The 14,572-nt window shown below is 41.3% G+C and overlaps 1 protein-coding gene across 1 annotated transcript; it reads right to left on the reverse strand.

The window, feature by feature from the left end:
* Positions 1–762: 762 nt before the first annotated feature.
* Positions 763–8,995, reverse strand: DUSP26 (dual specificity phosphatase 26). The gene is made up of 4 exons (XM_074208611.1): positions 8,854–8,995; positions 4,679–5,050; positions 2,915–3,129; positions 763–2,824 (listed from the first exon to the last, which is right to left on the reverse strand). Exons 2-4 carry the CDS (start codon positions 4,897–4,899, stop codon positions 2,625–2,627), a joined length of 636 nt encoding a protein of 211 aa, XP_074064712.1. The 5' UTR covers positions 4,900–5,050; positions 8,854–8,995; the 3' UTR covers positions 763–2,624.
* Between the last annotated feature and the right edge of the window lie 5,577 nt (positions 8,996–14,572).

Here is a 14,572-nt window from a genome sequence, read left to right on the forward strand (position 1 = left end):
TGGGAGAGGGTCGGAAGAAGAGGATTTCTGGGTCCTAGAACCTCTTGGGGACAGGTCTACTAGCCTAGGGTGAGGTCCCTTGCTAGACCAGGATCTAAGGACAGGGGGCACCTCAAGGGTCTGACCTGGGAACAGAGCCTAGTCTGCTCCTAGCCTAAGTGTGATTGTGGATTCATTCATTCATTCATTCATTCATTCATTCATTCAATAAGGCCTGCTAAGGGATAGGAATACAAAGACAAAAGTGAATCAGTCCCTGCCCAGGGAGTCAAGATTCTCTGGGGATGGGAGGGCAAACTACTTTAAACACAGGATTTTGTCTAGGGAGACAGTACCTCAGATCCCAGGGAATTATGAGAGGAAGGAAAAAGGAGGCCACGTATTGCTAGGGCAGAATGAGATTACTGAGGTACCTATATGTCTTTCTGTCACTCAGAGGCAAGTGTTTCTGGAAAAGGGGGAAACTTGTCTCTCCATTTCTGTACTCTAATATCCTATAACCCCTTTACGGGTCCATCTTCCTTTCTCCCTCCTCCCCATAGCCCTTTGGTCTGGAGCAAAAAAGAAATGTGAGACCCAGGTATTGCTGAAAGAAGGGAGTGTTCTGTTCCCAATTTCGCGGATAATCTTGCCTTCTGACTCCTTCTCTCTGATAAATCTGTCAAGGGGTCATCTAACCTTACTTGGGGGTTGATCAATGAGAGCCACACATTTGGAATTCAAAGACCATTCAGTTCAATCCCTTCATTTTCCAGAAACTTGCTCAAGTCGAAATTGTGGGAGGATCAGTACTTGATCCAAGGTTCTCCATCTCCAAATTTAGTGCCCTTTCTATGACAATATAAAAAACACATATCATCTTCCTTTTTACAGCTTTTATTGTGAGGAAGTTTTCCTTTACATTGAGATGAAATTTAATTACTTATAATTTACAATCATCGATCCTGTGGAACCAAAAGCAGAGCAAATCTAACCCTTCCTTTCATATGTGGAGACAGCTAGCTATCATTCCCTTCACTTCTTTAGACTAAATATCCCCAATACCTTCAATAGATCTTTACCTGTTTCGATCTTGAACACTTTAGCTACTTTTGTTGCTTTTCCCCAAATGCTCTCCTGCTTGTCAATATCCTTTCAAAAATGTGACTTTCAGAAGTGAAATCCTCCCACTTTGCTTTAGGCAGTGAAGAGTATGGTGGTGATATTACCTTTCTAGCCCCAGACATTGCACTTCTCAATAGTCTAAGATGCCATTATTTGGGGGGAGATATTTTCTATCATACTATAAAATTGTTTGCAAACTTCAAAGCACTAGGTAAATTTCAGTTATTAATCCAGCTCTTTCATTTTATAGATGAGAGAATTGAGGTTCAGAGGGGGCAAATAATTCATATGATGAATAAGTTGGAACAAATACCCAGTTTGTCTAAGTGTTATCTTAAAGTTTGCCACTCAATTTGTCACTCATTTGTTCCTCACAGTGATTGTTATAGAGATGAGGATCTCCATTATACAGAGAGGTTAGATGACTTGTCCAGGGTCACACAGTTAGTGAGTGTAGAAAGGGCAGTCAAATGAATATTCATTGTTCTTTCTTTTAAGTCTCTTTCCACTATTCAAATTCTATCTCAGTTATCAGAAGGGGTCAGAGAAATATGAAAGGACTAGACTCTTGGGGAGATGGAAAGTTGGGAAAAAACCATTGTTGTTTGCTTTACGATTTTGCTTCAGACTGTTCTGGTCATCACTCCTGGGCACCAAATGGCTACAAATCAGATTTTCCCAGACTTCCTTTCCCCTTTAAAACCATGTGCCATTTACATTTTTTTTTTTTTGCTCTAGAGTGAATATGGTTGACTCAATGTCTCAGCCTAAAGAAGGAGACACATTTGTCATGGATAATGACCATTTAGGATTCTGAGGAGAGAGGTTCAGGACCCTTCCTGCCTTCTGGAGGGATATAAGACTATTTCTTGTTCATCATCTTTATTCTTCATGCTATATTCACTTGTCTAATGACAGTGCATTTTTCTCAAGACCCCCAGTCATGCATGACTGCCATTTTATAGCTGTGAGCAGAATCTTTGAACTCTGTATCAAACCTCTATACAACCACATTGCCTACACACAATCCTGGATATGTTTTCTTCATGTCTCAGCTGATTCCCCACACTTTTTATTGTACCATCTTACCTATCCTCCCTACATCTCTGTGTGGAAGTGGACTAAGGATAGTCCTCCCATTTAAAATAAGACAGAGGAGAGGGGACCTTGGGCAGAGAGGAGAAGGAACATGTCCACTTCCTTTTCAAGCCACAGGCAGATTCTGAATTGGAATCCATGGAATTCTGATTCCTCTGGGTCTCCCTGCTTCTGTTCTCTTGCTTTTTTACCTGCTTTGCCTCTGATGGAGCCAGCCCTTCCATAAGCCCACTCAACACAAACCTCCATCACTATTATTGCCCCATCTAAACCAATGGGGAAAACCAATTGGGGCTCAGTACTAGCACTCTCCCTCTTGAAGGGGAGGATGGTTTATCTGGGCCTCCTGTTTTCTGCTTCCTGGCCCCCAGCTCTCTAGTTGGGAACTGGGGACCCACTCACCAGGCCCCTTCCCAACCACCTCATGCCTCCCGGCTCTGCCGCAACCTGCGGTCCAGGGCAAGGAGCTGTCTCAGAAAACCCCTGTTGGGAATGATGCCTCGATGGTCCTTGACGGTCTTAATGGCTTCCACAAGGGTGAGCTGGTGGTAAAGCATGAGGTAGGCCAGGACCAGGGTGGCTGAGCGGCTCACACCTACTGCACAATGCACCAAGATTTTTCCTGTAAGGACAAATGCATATTGATTGGGAATAAGTACATGAATAGGAAGGAAGTTTATGTAACAAACCCCTCCCCAGCTTTCTGTCCTACCTCCTGGCCTGCTCAGTGCTCTGTGGATAAAATCAGCAGCCGGTTGGAAGTGGATACTCATGTCAAAGGCAGGTGAATCATGGGCCTCCACACCCAAATATCTGATTCCCAGCCCTTCATAGGCCTCAGGGGTTCCTCTCCACTTACTGTGGGAGGCATTAAGCACATGGGTGATGCCCAGGCGACTCAGCTCCCGTCTGTTAGCAGCTATGTCTCTGGAGGGAAATGAAGTTAGAGGGAGGAAGAAAAGAAGGAAGAATAATTACCCTCTTCCCCTCAAAGATTATTATTCTTTCCCTAATTCCAATTCATTACTTGTCTAATTATAGACTATTAGAGCTAAAAAGTGACTTTAAAAATCATCTAATAAACTCTCTTATTTTACAAAAAAGGAAATTCAGGTCCAGAGAAGCCAAGGTGCTGTAGAGGAAAGAATGTTGAATTTGGAGTCAGAGGAGTTGAAATCTCATTCTATAAGTTTTATAGGGCCATAGATTTATTACTATTTGACCTTGATTGAGTCATTTAACTTTTCTTGGCTTCAGTAACTTTGATCTATAATGAAAGGGGAGTGGATTAAATGATCTCTAAGATTTTGCTCTATATATCTTATCCTATGACTTGCTTAAGGCCACATAATTGGTTATTTGTAGGATTGGGACTAGGTTAATACCCTTTCCATTACAGGACACAACTCCCCTCCTTTGACCTCCTTCTCCTTGTCTGTTCCAATCACCTTGAGTGCCAACCCAGATTTCCCCTCTATAGTCCTCAAATTCTAATCTCTGGTCACACCTCTGTCTCCCCTACTCTGAATTCGACTCCATTTGGTTTCCTCTGACTGTTATCTTTTGTCCCCAGGTTCAACACTAGATATATCTCTGTCCTTCTTGAACATTGTAACCAAATTCCCATTTCAAGATAGATCTGTTTTTGCCATACCCTTACATTACTTGCTTGCTCTGACTATCCAATTTATAGATTAGGATTATAGATTTACAGCCTGAAGGGACCTTCAAGTGACAGATCCAGTCACACAGGTATGAGCTTAGAACTGGTGACTATAGCCCAGTTCTGTTCACATGTCTCCTAGGGAGAACACCCCTGCATCTCCTTCCCTCCTCCTCTACATCCATTCCTCTCAGTGCCAAGACATTTTTGTGCTTTAAGCGAGGCGCAAGGTTTGAAAATTGTGTTTTTATTCACTGGAGGGTTTGGGCCTTTGGCATAAATACATAAACTGATAGACTTGACTTTTCAGAAGATAGATAGTTATAACCTTGGAGAGTAGGATTTTCTTGTGTTAAAAAATATGGGCATTTCTTTTTAAAAAGCATCATTCTTAAAGTATGCCTTCTCTATTCTACCTAGCCTTGACTTTGCTACCTACCCTAAGGCCCCAGATTATTGTACCAGCCTTTAGAGCCATAGGAAAGGTCAAGGGAGACATACATCACTTAAACTGAATCCCAGGTAAGTGAGGTATATGCATCAAAGATAATATCATTCCCTTCCCTCTCCCCATGCAGGATCATAAAATCTTAGGATCTGGGACTAGAAACGTCCTTAGAAATCATCTCATCCAACCTCCTTATTTTTACAAATGAGGAAATGAAGGCCCAGAGATGCACAGACAACTTAACCCCTGTCCTCTATGCCCAATTCAAAAATAAGAGTCACACCCCAGCACCACTTTTCTTCCACCCTGAGACAGATACACACATAGTCATATACCCCTCTGGTATAAGCTTTCTAGGTACATACTGGTCTCCAAGGTAGAGGCCTGGCCAGACTTCATCTGCATGGTTACAGGCGGTCTTGCCGGTGAAGAGGAGCCTCTCCAATTCAAAGACACTGAGGAGAGGATGCTGAACAGGGGCTGTGTCCTCCAAGTGCCCCCCAGCCCGGGCAGGTGACCGGGAGCCACCCCGGGAAAATCGGGCCATGAACGTCATAGAAGCCCACAGCCAGTTGCCAGGACACATCCCCAGGAGTGGTGGCAGCACCTTCTCCGTGGGCAGATTAACTGCTGCTGCTGCTGCTGCTGCTGGAGGAGGCTGGGACTGTGAGGCACACCTGAGCAAGGCTGAAGCAGCTTCTCTCTTCCTGCCACCTGTGCTGTGACCTGGAGAGTACCTGCTCAATAAAGAGACAGAAAGTGGTCCTTGTCTTTCCTCCTGGGACCTGTTTTCCCTTCCTTTCCCTTTTCCTTAATCGACAAAGACTTCTCTAGCTCATTTCTTTGGCTCTGTCTGGGAGATGGGGAGAGTCACATGTCCTTGTTTACGGGAGACGGCATTGCCCAGCTGGGCTGCCGGATTCCCGCTCCCCTCCCACCCCAATCACTCACAGACAAACATACACACGCCCACAGGGCCGTGGTGGCAGATGCCCAGTGCTGGGCCTTTTGCCAGTTTGTGAGCAATGGGTTCTGTCTGGCAGACTGCAGTCAGGGAACTTAGGGGAATGTGTGTGTGTTTTTGTGTGTGTGTGTGTGTGTGTGTGTGTGTGTGTGTGTGTGTTTATGTGTGTGTGTTTAGGGTGTGAGAGAGACAGGGAGAGAAACAGAAAGAGACAGACAGACAGACAGACAGAGAGAGAGAGAGAGATTGGGTGGTCAGGGGAGAGGGAGGGCTGGGGATGGAGGGGAGAGTGTTGGACACATCCATGGATGAACAGAAGAAAAAGTACAACAGCTGGGGTTGTATGGTGTCTGCCTGAGGGGATGCGCTACCTTAACCCTTTTTTGCCCTTCGTGGCTATAATGGAGAAGGCCATGTTGGAGCCTTTAGGAGTGATGAAGAATCAGGGGCCTTCTGGATGTGGGTGCTATAGCCAGCTGGGGAATAGCAAAGAGCTCACTAAAGATTTGTAGAATGAATTAATGAGTGGGAGAGGCTGATGATCAGATTGCCTCAGTCTGGCACTATTCATCATTTAGGCAGCCTACCCTCAGCCCCAGTACAGCATAGGGGAAAGCAAATATGAGAATCTGATGGGAACCTTTGGGTCAGGACAGGGTGCAGGGGAGGGAAAATGTGTAATAATAATAATAATAATAATAATAATAATAATAATAATAACTATGGGATTTTATTTATTTTACAATGATGTGAGATTTCAGCTCTGCTATAAGCCTGTATAACCACAGAAAATTCAATATCCCTTTCTGAAAGGAAAGGAAGGGGAAAAGCATTTATTAAGTGTTTATTATCTCATTTGATCTTCATAACTCTTTGAGGTTGGAGCTATTACTATCCTCACTTGACAGTTGAAGAAACTGAGGCAGACAAAGTGACTTGCTGAGGTATATTTGACCAGATATAAATCCAGGTCTTCCTGACTTCAGGCCCAACAATCTAAGCATAGTACCACTTAGCTGCCTCTAGCCTTAGTTTCCTCAACTACAAAATGTAAAATCTGGACCACGTACTTCACAGGACTGTTATGAGGATCAAATAAGATAATGAATATAAAGCACTCTACATAAAACATGGACTAGACCTGTGATTTCATTCATATAGGAAACTCTTGCATGAACAAAAACTCCCTAAAGCAATTCAAGTTGGACCTTTCCCTTCAGTTTAGAGTCTTGGGAAAGTTGCCCAGGATTAAGCGACTGACTCAGGGTCGTGCAGTCAATCTGCTTCAGGCAGGACTCAACCCAAGAATCCAGGACTTCTTGGCTTCCATGCCAGCTCTTTGTCCATCTCTCCATGCTGACTCTCTCTCTAGTCACTCTAACCTACCTTAAATGTTGGCTGTAATTTTAAGACTTTCACAGCTCACAATGTCTCTCTGTGCTAGGACAGTAGGCAATATCTGGGAGAAATGCAAGGTTAAAACGTGGGAGAGCAGGGATCTAAATCCAGGTCTCCTGTCAGATAATCGTCAATAAGAATTTACTACATGCCTATTATATACCAGACATTGGACCAAACATTGGGGGGTACAAAGAGAGACAAAGAAAAGATCTGTTCTGAAGAAGCTCACACCAGGAGAAGGCTAAAAAGGCCTTGGATTGGATTGACTTCTATCTCTGAGATTTCGTGATTTGATCTGTGAGTTGACAGGAGTCACTCATGTTCTTAGGGTACAACATTGGACTTTTTGCTTCTGAGGAAGAGGGATTAAACTGTGGGTTGTAAGGAGGAGTCTGGCACAGTACTGTCAATGAAAGGCTTGACCACTAGACCACTAGACCATGGAAAGGTTAGACCTTTTCATTGGCTATCATCCCCTCCTTACCTGCCTCTGTAAATTCCTAATTTCCTTTACCATTTGACTTTCTTGATCCTCTTCGAATCCTAAAGCACTTATTTCCTAAGCTATCATGTGGTTGGGGGTAGCTAAGTGACTTATTGCATAGAGCACTAACTTGGAGTCAGGAAGATGGGAGTTTGAATCTAGCCCCAGATTCTTGACTTTTACTATTTTTATGACCTTAAGCAAGACATTTAAGCCTGATTACCTCACATCCAGGATCAGAAGAAAGTAAGGCTAGTGTCCTATCACCACCCTACCCCCACCCCCCACTCAAATCCAATTCATGTTCTTGCATGACATCACCTTCCTGATATAGTGTTCTTCAAAAATGAAGGACAAACATTATTATTACCTTGTATGAATTCTGAATAGACTCTTACATGCAACAAGCTATCTCTCCTGATATACTATGAACTCCTTCATTTCTTTGTTTGTAATCCCAACTCCTAATTCAGTGAGCCATTAATATTTGCATGTTGGTGGCTTGAAAAGCAGGGCTAACAAATCCCCTGAGCATCTTCTTCCAGCCTGGACCATCCTTCCAATCCTATGATCAGGAAGGAGCCAGGCCCAGAACTCAGCAACAGGCTGGTTTTTCAGAGCAGGAAGAGAAGGCCTTTCTCTAGTGTCACGTCACATAGTCTGAGCCACTCTCCCAAGCAACCCAAGTAGCCCTGAGATGAGAAATCCTCTCTCCTGTCCCCTGTATCACTCTACCCACTGGATCAGAGAGCAGATTACTTCTTTATTTATAAGTGTCATTTATAGGATCTGAGAATGGATAATTAGAAAGGTTCATAGAAACCATTGAGTCCAGTCCTCTCATTTTGCAGAGGAAAAAACTGAGGCCCACAGAGCTTAAGTAATTTATCTAAGATCATATAAGTAGAATCAGACCTTGGAATTCAAAACTCAGATCCCTTTTCTGACTTCAAAAACAAGAGTTCTTTCCACAATACCAGGGATTAGGAAAGGAAAGGGGTAAGAAAAGGATTCTGGAACTTAGTCTCTTTAGAGATAGACAGCTGTTTTCTCACCAACTGAGTTGAAAGGGGAAATGAAGCCCAGCAATCAGGACAATGACTCTCTGTTCCAGTTTCTGAGGCCTAAAAGGCCCCCTCCCTCCCCATGCATCCTTTTCCATTTGCTGTGGGTGGAAGGTGAGTTTATGGCTGTAGGAAGGAGCCAGGGAGCCTGGACAAGAAAGGAGTATTATATGAGTCCCCTGGATTAATCACCCCATCCCTGGAAATACTTCATTTCTTGCCTCTGGATAAAATCAGGTTTAGGGGTTCCTTGTCTTCTACTCTCAATCTCTATCGTTGTCTCTGTCCCCCTCTATTCCTCTCTGTCTCTTCTCTAGCTGTCTCTATTTCCATGTCTGCCTGTCTGTCTGTCAGGCTCTCGGTGTCTCTATTTCTCAGTATGTCTCTTCCCCTCCTCCACGCCTTCCCCCTCCTTGGGCTGCTGCTGTTGTAACAGGTTCATGGCAGACCCACAACCCTTGCCATCACAGACGCTGGGGAGGGAGGAGTGAGTAAAAGGAATGAAGCATCATCCGAGCTCTTTTCCCAGCTGCCCCCTTCTCCTTTCTCCCATGGTCCCCCAAGCTGTTTGCCCCATCCCAAGCCCAAGCACCCAGAAGAGCGGGAAACGCACCCAATCTTAGTTACCTCTTTCCAGGCTGGAAGTCTTAGCTCTCAGGGACGGGCGCAGGCAAAGCCAACCAGACAGCCATGTCTCTCTCTCCTCCTCCTCCTCCTCCTCTTCCACCACCACCTCCTGCGGCTGCTGCCGCCCCCTCTGCTGCTGCTGCTGCTGCTGCTGCTGCTACTGCCTCTGCCTCTGCCTCTGCCTCTGCTACCACCACGGAGATTGCCAGAGAGAGAGATTGATGTGTTAACATCTATTTTTAAACTGTGACATGTCTAGGCAGGTTTCAGATGTCAGTGTGCACACACGACACACACACATACACACGCACACACACACACCAGCCAGTCAGCTCACATATCCTTTTCTACCCTCCCCCTTCTAGGCTCACAGGCAGCTCTAACGTTTCTACATTGGAAACCTGCTAACTGGTCATCCACTTAGTATAAGTTCTAATTCCATACGGGTTGTCCCTCACCCCATCGCTCCTTCCCCTTTGTGTATTTCATTAAATTATTCAGAAACTCTTAGTCACCATCATGTCCAAGAGTCTATCCTATGCATTCACTATCTTAGAAACTATACATACTAACTTTGTTCTCACACTCAGGAAGTTAAAGTGATGGAAAGAATAATGAAGTTCACTCAGGGAAATTGAGATATGTTGAGTGGGTGGTATTTGATCTTGAGTCCAGAAGACAGGTTTGGAATGGTCCACCCTGGATGATGATGATGATGATGATGATGATGATGATGATGATGATGATGATGATCATCATCATCATCATCATCATCAATCTTTGTCCTTCCTTCTCAAAGATGATCATAACCTCAAGGGAGGTGATGCCATGTCATGTAAATGAATTGGATTTGGGTGAGGGAGTGCTGTGCTAAGTCACCAATCTCACTTTCTCCTCCAGAGCCATCTGGGTCCAGAGGTCAGATATGATTCAGAATGATCTGAGGTCAAATTTGAACTCAGATTCTCCTGACTCCAGGCTGGTGCTGATCCTCTGTACCTAGTTAATAACTAAATGATCTAGGGTAAGTCACTTAGCCTTTTTCAGCTTCAACTTTCTCATTTGTAAAATAGGTCAGGGGTTGGTGGGGCAAAGAGTTGAATTCTATGATCTTTAGAGTCTCTTCCAGCTTAATTTTACGATCCTATTAACTCTCACTTGACTGTAGTTATTTAGTGTGACAATGAGCACAATGAACCTTCTTGAACCTAGGTTTTCTCATCTGTAAAAGAAAGGGAGGACTGGATCAGGGGTTTGTAACGTTTTTTGGATTATAGACCACTTTGGCAGTCTGTGAAGTCTTTTGTCCTCTTCTTGGAATGTTTTTAAATGAAGAAAATGCAATATAGAACATTACAAGGGAAATCAATTATACTGAAGTACAGATATTAAAATTAAAAAAAATCCAAGTTCCTAGACCCCAGATGAAGAATCTGTACACTTACCTGAGGTGGGAGTAAGGAATGGTTAATTCAGAGAAAGGAAATATTTCAAGACTGATCTACAAGAGTAGATAAAGAGCTTATCACTCCCAACAAATAATGTTTTGGGTAATGAGTAAATACTGATCCATTTCTGTTTGTTACTCCTTGTATTTGTAATCTAAATAAGACAGAGAAAAACTAAGCAGTTTTTGATTTATGCTTTTGTATCTTTTGAGTTTCTTTGAACATTTCTTGCTGTCTGATGGAGTTATTAATTCTATTTGGTCTATTCTAGTTTCCAAGAATTATATTTCTTGGATAAGATTTTCCACTTTCTCTTCTAAAATATTTATTGTCTTTGAAATTCTTTCTGACTTGAGGTCTAGAATTTTTGTTTTTTTATTTTCTATTTTTTAATTCTTGCTTCATTTCTTCTAGGCATTTATGTTATCCTTGTTGGAAAATCTATTTTTTCCTTCTTTTAATCTATATTCAATAGAAAGAATGAAAAAAGACATTTATCAAGCAGTTATCATATACCAAGTACAATGTTATGTTGTGGGTATATAAACACAAAAAATGAAGATTGCTTTTAAGAATATTACATTGTATTTGGGTAGATAACATGTTTAAGAAATTATATAATATATAATTACATATACATATATACAAACATATACATATATATATATATATATATATATATGAAAATGGTGGCTAGGGAATTATATTTTGATTTGGTAAGTAATAGTTATGTTGAATGAAAGCATACAGGAATTGTTTTACATCACCAATACATAGTATGATAATTAATGTTTAACAACCAGCTTTCCAGAAAAAGAGGTATCTCCAGAAAAAATAACCAAATTTTAAAGTTTAATCTGTATCATTAATGTTTCCTCCATATTTTCTTAAGTCTTTTTTTAAGTTTGGAAGTAAGAAAATAGTAAATCAAACCCTGATTTGCAGTGTTTTCTGATTTCTGAGATGTAAATACTCACAATGAAAATTTAACAATTGAATTTCTTAAGCCCTTTCAGCTGACTCTAGCATACCCTTTCCTTTCCAGCAGTAAAGGTAATAATGATTTGGTTTCAATTTCCAAAGGAAGAGGTAGATAGAATATTGGGGGGTGCAGGATAGGAAATACATATTGAAACTGGACAGATGGCAAGGAAAGGAAAGGATGGAATGAAAATGAACTCAGGCAGTAGGTAAAGCATAGAAGCAGCAGGTCTGACTCTTTGCCTCCTTTTTTTTTAGAAGAGATGTCTCTTTAAAAGAGTCTGGAGACTTTTTATTTCATAGTTCCAAAGACTACTCAATGGGTACCACTCTTGAGGTAGAACTTTTCTAGTGATTAATAGGACCTCATCTGATTATGATGGGTTTAGTTCTCGTCTGAGTAATGATTAGTAATATGGAAAACTGAGAATAAGCTCTGGATTAGTGGGAAAAGTATTGGTTTTAAATATAGAGAACTTGAGTTACAACCAGATTGAACTGACCCTGCCAAATGGGTGTCACATTTTGAAAATCAGCCAATGATATAAATCAGGGCTTGAATTAATGTTTTGTTGATTGTCTAGACATAAGAAGTTGATGGAAAAATCTTAATAATGAAGATTAAACTAAAACATTTACCAGCACACCCCTGAGTTTCAGTCCTCATTCTGTTACTACCTGTTCAACCTTGAGTAAATTACTTAATTTCTCAACTCAATTTCCTAAAATGAAGAGGTGGTACTAGATCATCTTTTTTCCCCCTTACAAGGCAATGGGGTTAAGTGATTTGCCCAAGATCACACAACTAGGTAATTGTTAAAAGTCTGAGGCTGGATTTGAACTCGGGTTCTTCTGAATCCAGGGCTGGTGCTCTATCCATCTAGTCACCCCATAGATCATCTTTAAAGCACTTTACAATCCTAGATTTATGATCTGGAAAGAAATTTAGAGGTCATTCAGTTCAACCCTCCTCATTTTACAGATGAAGAAATGGAGGCCCAAAGAAGAGATGATTTTCCCAAAGTCATATATAGTCAGTGCATTTGGTACACCAGAAGAGGTGGTAGTTGAAATGAAATCATTTGCCTCAAAAACCAGGGCTTGTCATATCACACTACCTCTCTTTTCCTTTCTTGTTCATGTAAAATGAGAAAAGTTATAGCTTCTGCCTTAAGATAAAACAGCTCTGGAGATATTCAGTGTTCTCTGAGAGCATGACAAATTGATCAGGGCAGCCTTGTGCTCCTGATCTTCTGTTAGTACTTCTTTGGTGTTCTGTCTTTTCTATACCTGAGAACAGGGGGCATGAATTGGGCAATGGCTTTGATGGAGGTTGGTAATATTGAACATGATGAAATCAGTGATGGGCTAATTCTCTTTTGGGTATAAGATTGTTGCGGTTTGGTTGCTTTAGTTGTGTTCAACCTGCCCTTACCTCATTTGGGTTTTCTTGGCAACCATTTTGGAGTGGCTTGCCATTTCCTTCTCCAGCTCATTTTAAAGATGAGGAAACTGAGGCAAACAGGATTAAGTGACTTGGCTGGGGTCACACAACTAGTCTGAAGCCAGATTTGAACTCAGCAAAGAGATTCTTCCTGATTCCAAGCACAGTGCTCTACCCCTTATACTACTTAGCTGCCCAATTATAAGATTAGGGTGAAGGAAAATGATCCAAACAATGTTAGGACAGCTCTGAGGGGGTTCTTTATTTTGTGCCTGAGGTTGGGGGATATCATTTCTGTAGAACTGGTTACATAACCATTTCTTCTCCAGACTAAACAAACCTCCAAGTTCTTGAACAGTTTTCTGGGCTTTATAGTGGTCCTTTATATGGAGAAGATAACATTTTAGTGATATTTAGTGAACATTTGACTTTTGAAATCATGGATTTTTAAACAGCTCCTAGAGCCAAGAAAATATTGGGGAAAAACTGCACTGAATCAAATTTGAATGATATATCCTGTCAGACTAATCTAATTTTTTGAGGCAGAGTCTCAAGCTTGGTAGATTGAGGGGAAGCCAGAGATGTAAATCCACTTTGACTTTTATTTTTATTTTTAAAATATTTTATTGACATCTTCAAAAATATACATGACACTCATTTTCTGATATCTCCCTGCCTCCTACTGAACACTCCCTTGTAACAAAGAAAAATAGTTAAGCAAAATGAAACAGCAAAGCATCTGTGACTGATAGCAGATGCATCATTATAGCTCTCCAGTCCCCCACAAGCCTACCAAGAAGGACATTTATTTCATTCTCTGTTCTCCATGACCAAGACTGATCACTGCAATTACTCTGAATTCATCTGTCTCCTTGTGTTATTTTAATTTACATTATTGTAGTCTTTGTGTATATTCATTTTCTTGGTTCATTCTGTTTTCTTCCATTGGTATTCAACTCTTCCTATGTTTTCCTGAATCCCTCAGATTCATTGTTACATTTAACACAATGATATTGGATTTTGTTTATATATCAAAATTTGTTGAACCATTTCTCAATTGTTTGTATTTTTTGTTATGATAAAAATGTTATCATAAATATTTTCTTTTATATTGGACTTTTCTGACTTTGATTAAATGTCTAGTAGTGAAATAGCTTGTTCAAAGGGCATTATACTATAAGATCCATCTTTATTTCAAATGGAAAGCATTCTCTGGACTGGGAATTTAATTATAGTTGCTGGAATGGTATAGAGATTCTGGGTGCAAGTGAGGGTATTCTGGCTTTCTAAGATCAAATCTAGTGTTCTGTCTCCTAACATTATAGGATCATAAAATTTCAGAGATGTATGGAATCTCAGAAGTTACCAAGTTCAACTCTTACTTGAGTAGGACTGTTTCCTATAATATTCTGGCAAATAGTCATCCAACCTCTTCTTGGGAAACTACCTCTTGATTCACAATTTTAATTTCACCTCATAGGCTAGGGGGGTTTCCCCTTCTGCCTCCCCTGAAACTTCCTTCCACCTATTGCTCCTACTCTTCACTCCTACTCCTTTGGGGCCAAATTGAAGAAGTCTAAATGTTCTTTCCCATCACAGCCCCTCAAATATTTGAAGAAAGATCATGTTGTATCTACATCTTCTATTCTCCTGGCTAAAAATTCCCATTTCCTTCAACTGATGCTTACTTGCATGGCATAGTTTCCAATGCCCTCACTATCCTGCTTCACCTACCCCTCTTCTCTGGCTATACTCCAGGTAGTCAACATTCTTTCTAAAAATGGCATCCATAATGGATCCTCGTTTTCTAGTTTGACCAGTTTTGAGGACAATGGGGCTCTATCAC

Source organism: Macrotis lagotis, chromosome 1 (genome assembly GCF_037893015.1).
Source record: "Macrotis lagotis isolate mMagLag1 chromosome 1, bilby.v1.9.chrom.fasta, whole genome shotgun sequence".
Classification (NCBI taxonomy): domain Eukaryota; kingdom Metazoa; phylum Chordata; class Mammalia; order Peramelemorphia; family Peramelidae; genus Macrotis; species Macrotis lagotis.

Coding starts and splice junctions, on each gene's coding strand:
- DUSP26 (XM_074208611.1), bottom strand. CDS start 4,899: ATGTGTCCTGGCAACTGGCTGTGGGCTTCTATGACGTTCATGGCCCGA. Junction 3,130..4,678: donor GGCCTCTACCTTGGAGACCA/GTATGTACCTAG, acceptor ATTTCCCTCCAG/AGACATAGCTGCTAACAGAC. Junction 2,825..2,914: donor AGCACTGAGCAGGCCAGGAG/GTAGGACAGAAA, acceptor TTGTCCTTACAG/GAAAAATCTTGGTGCATTGT.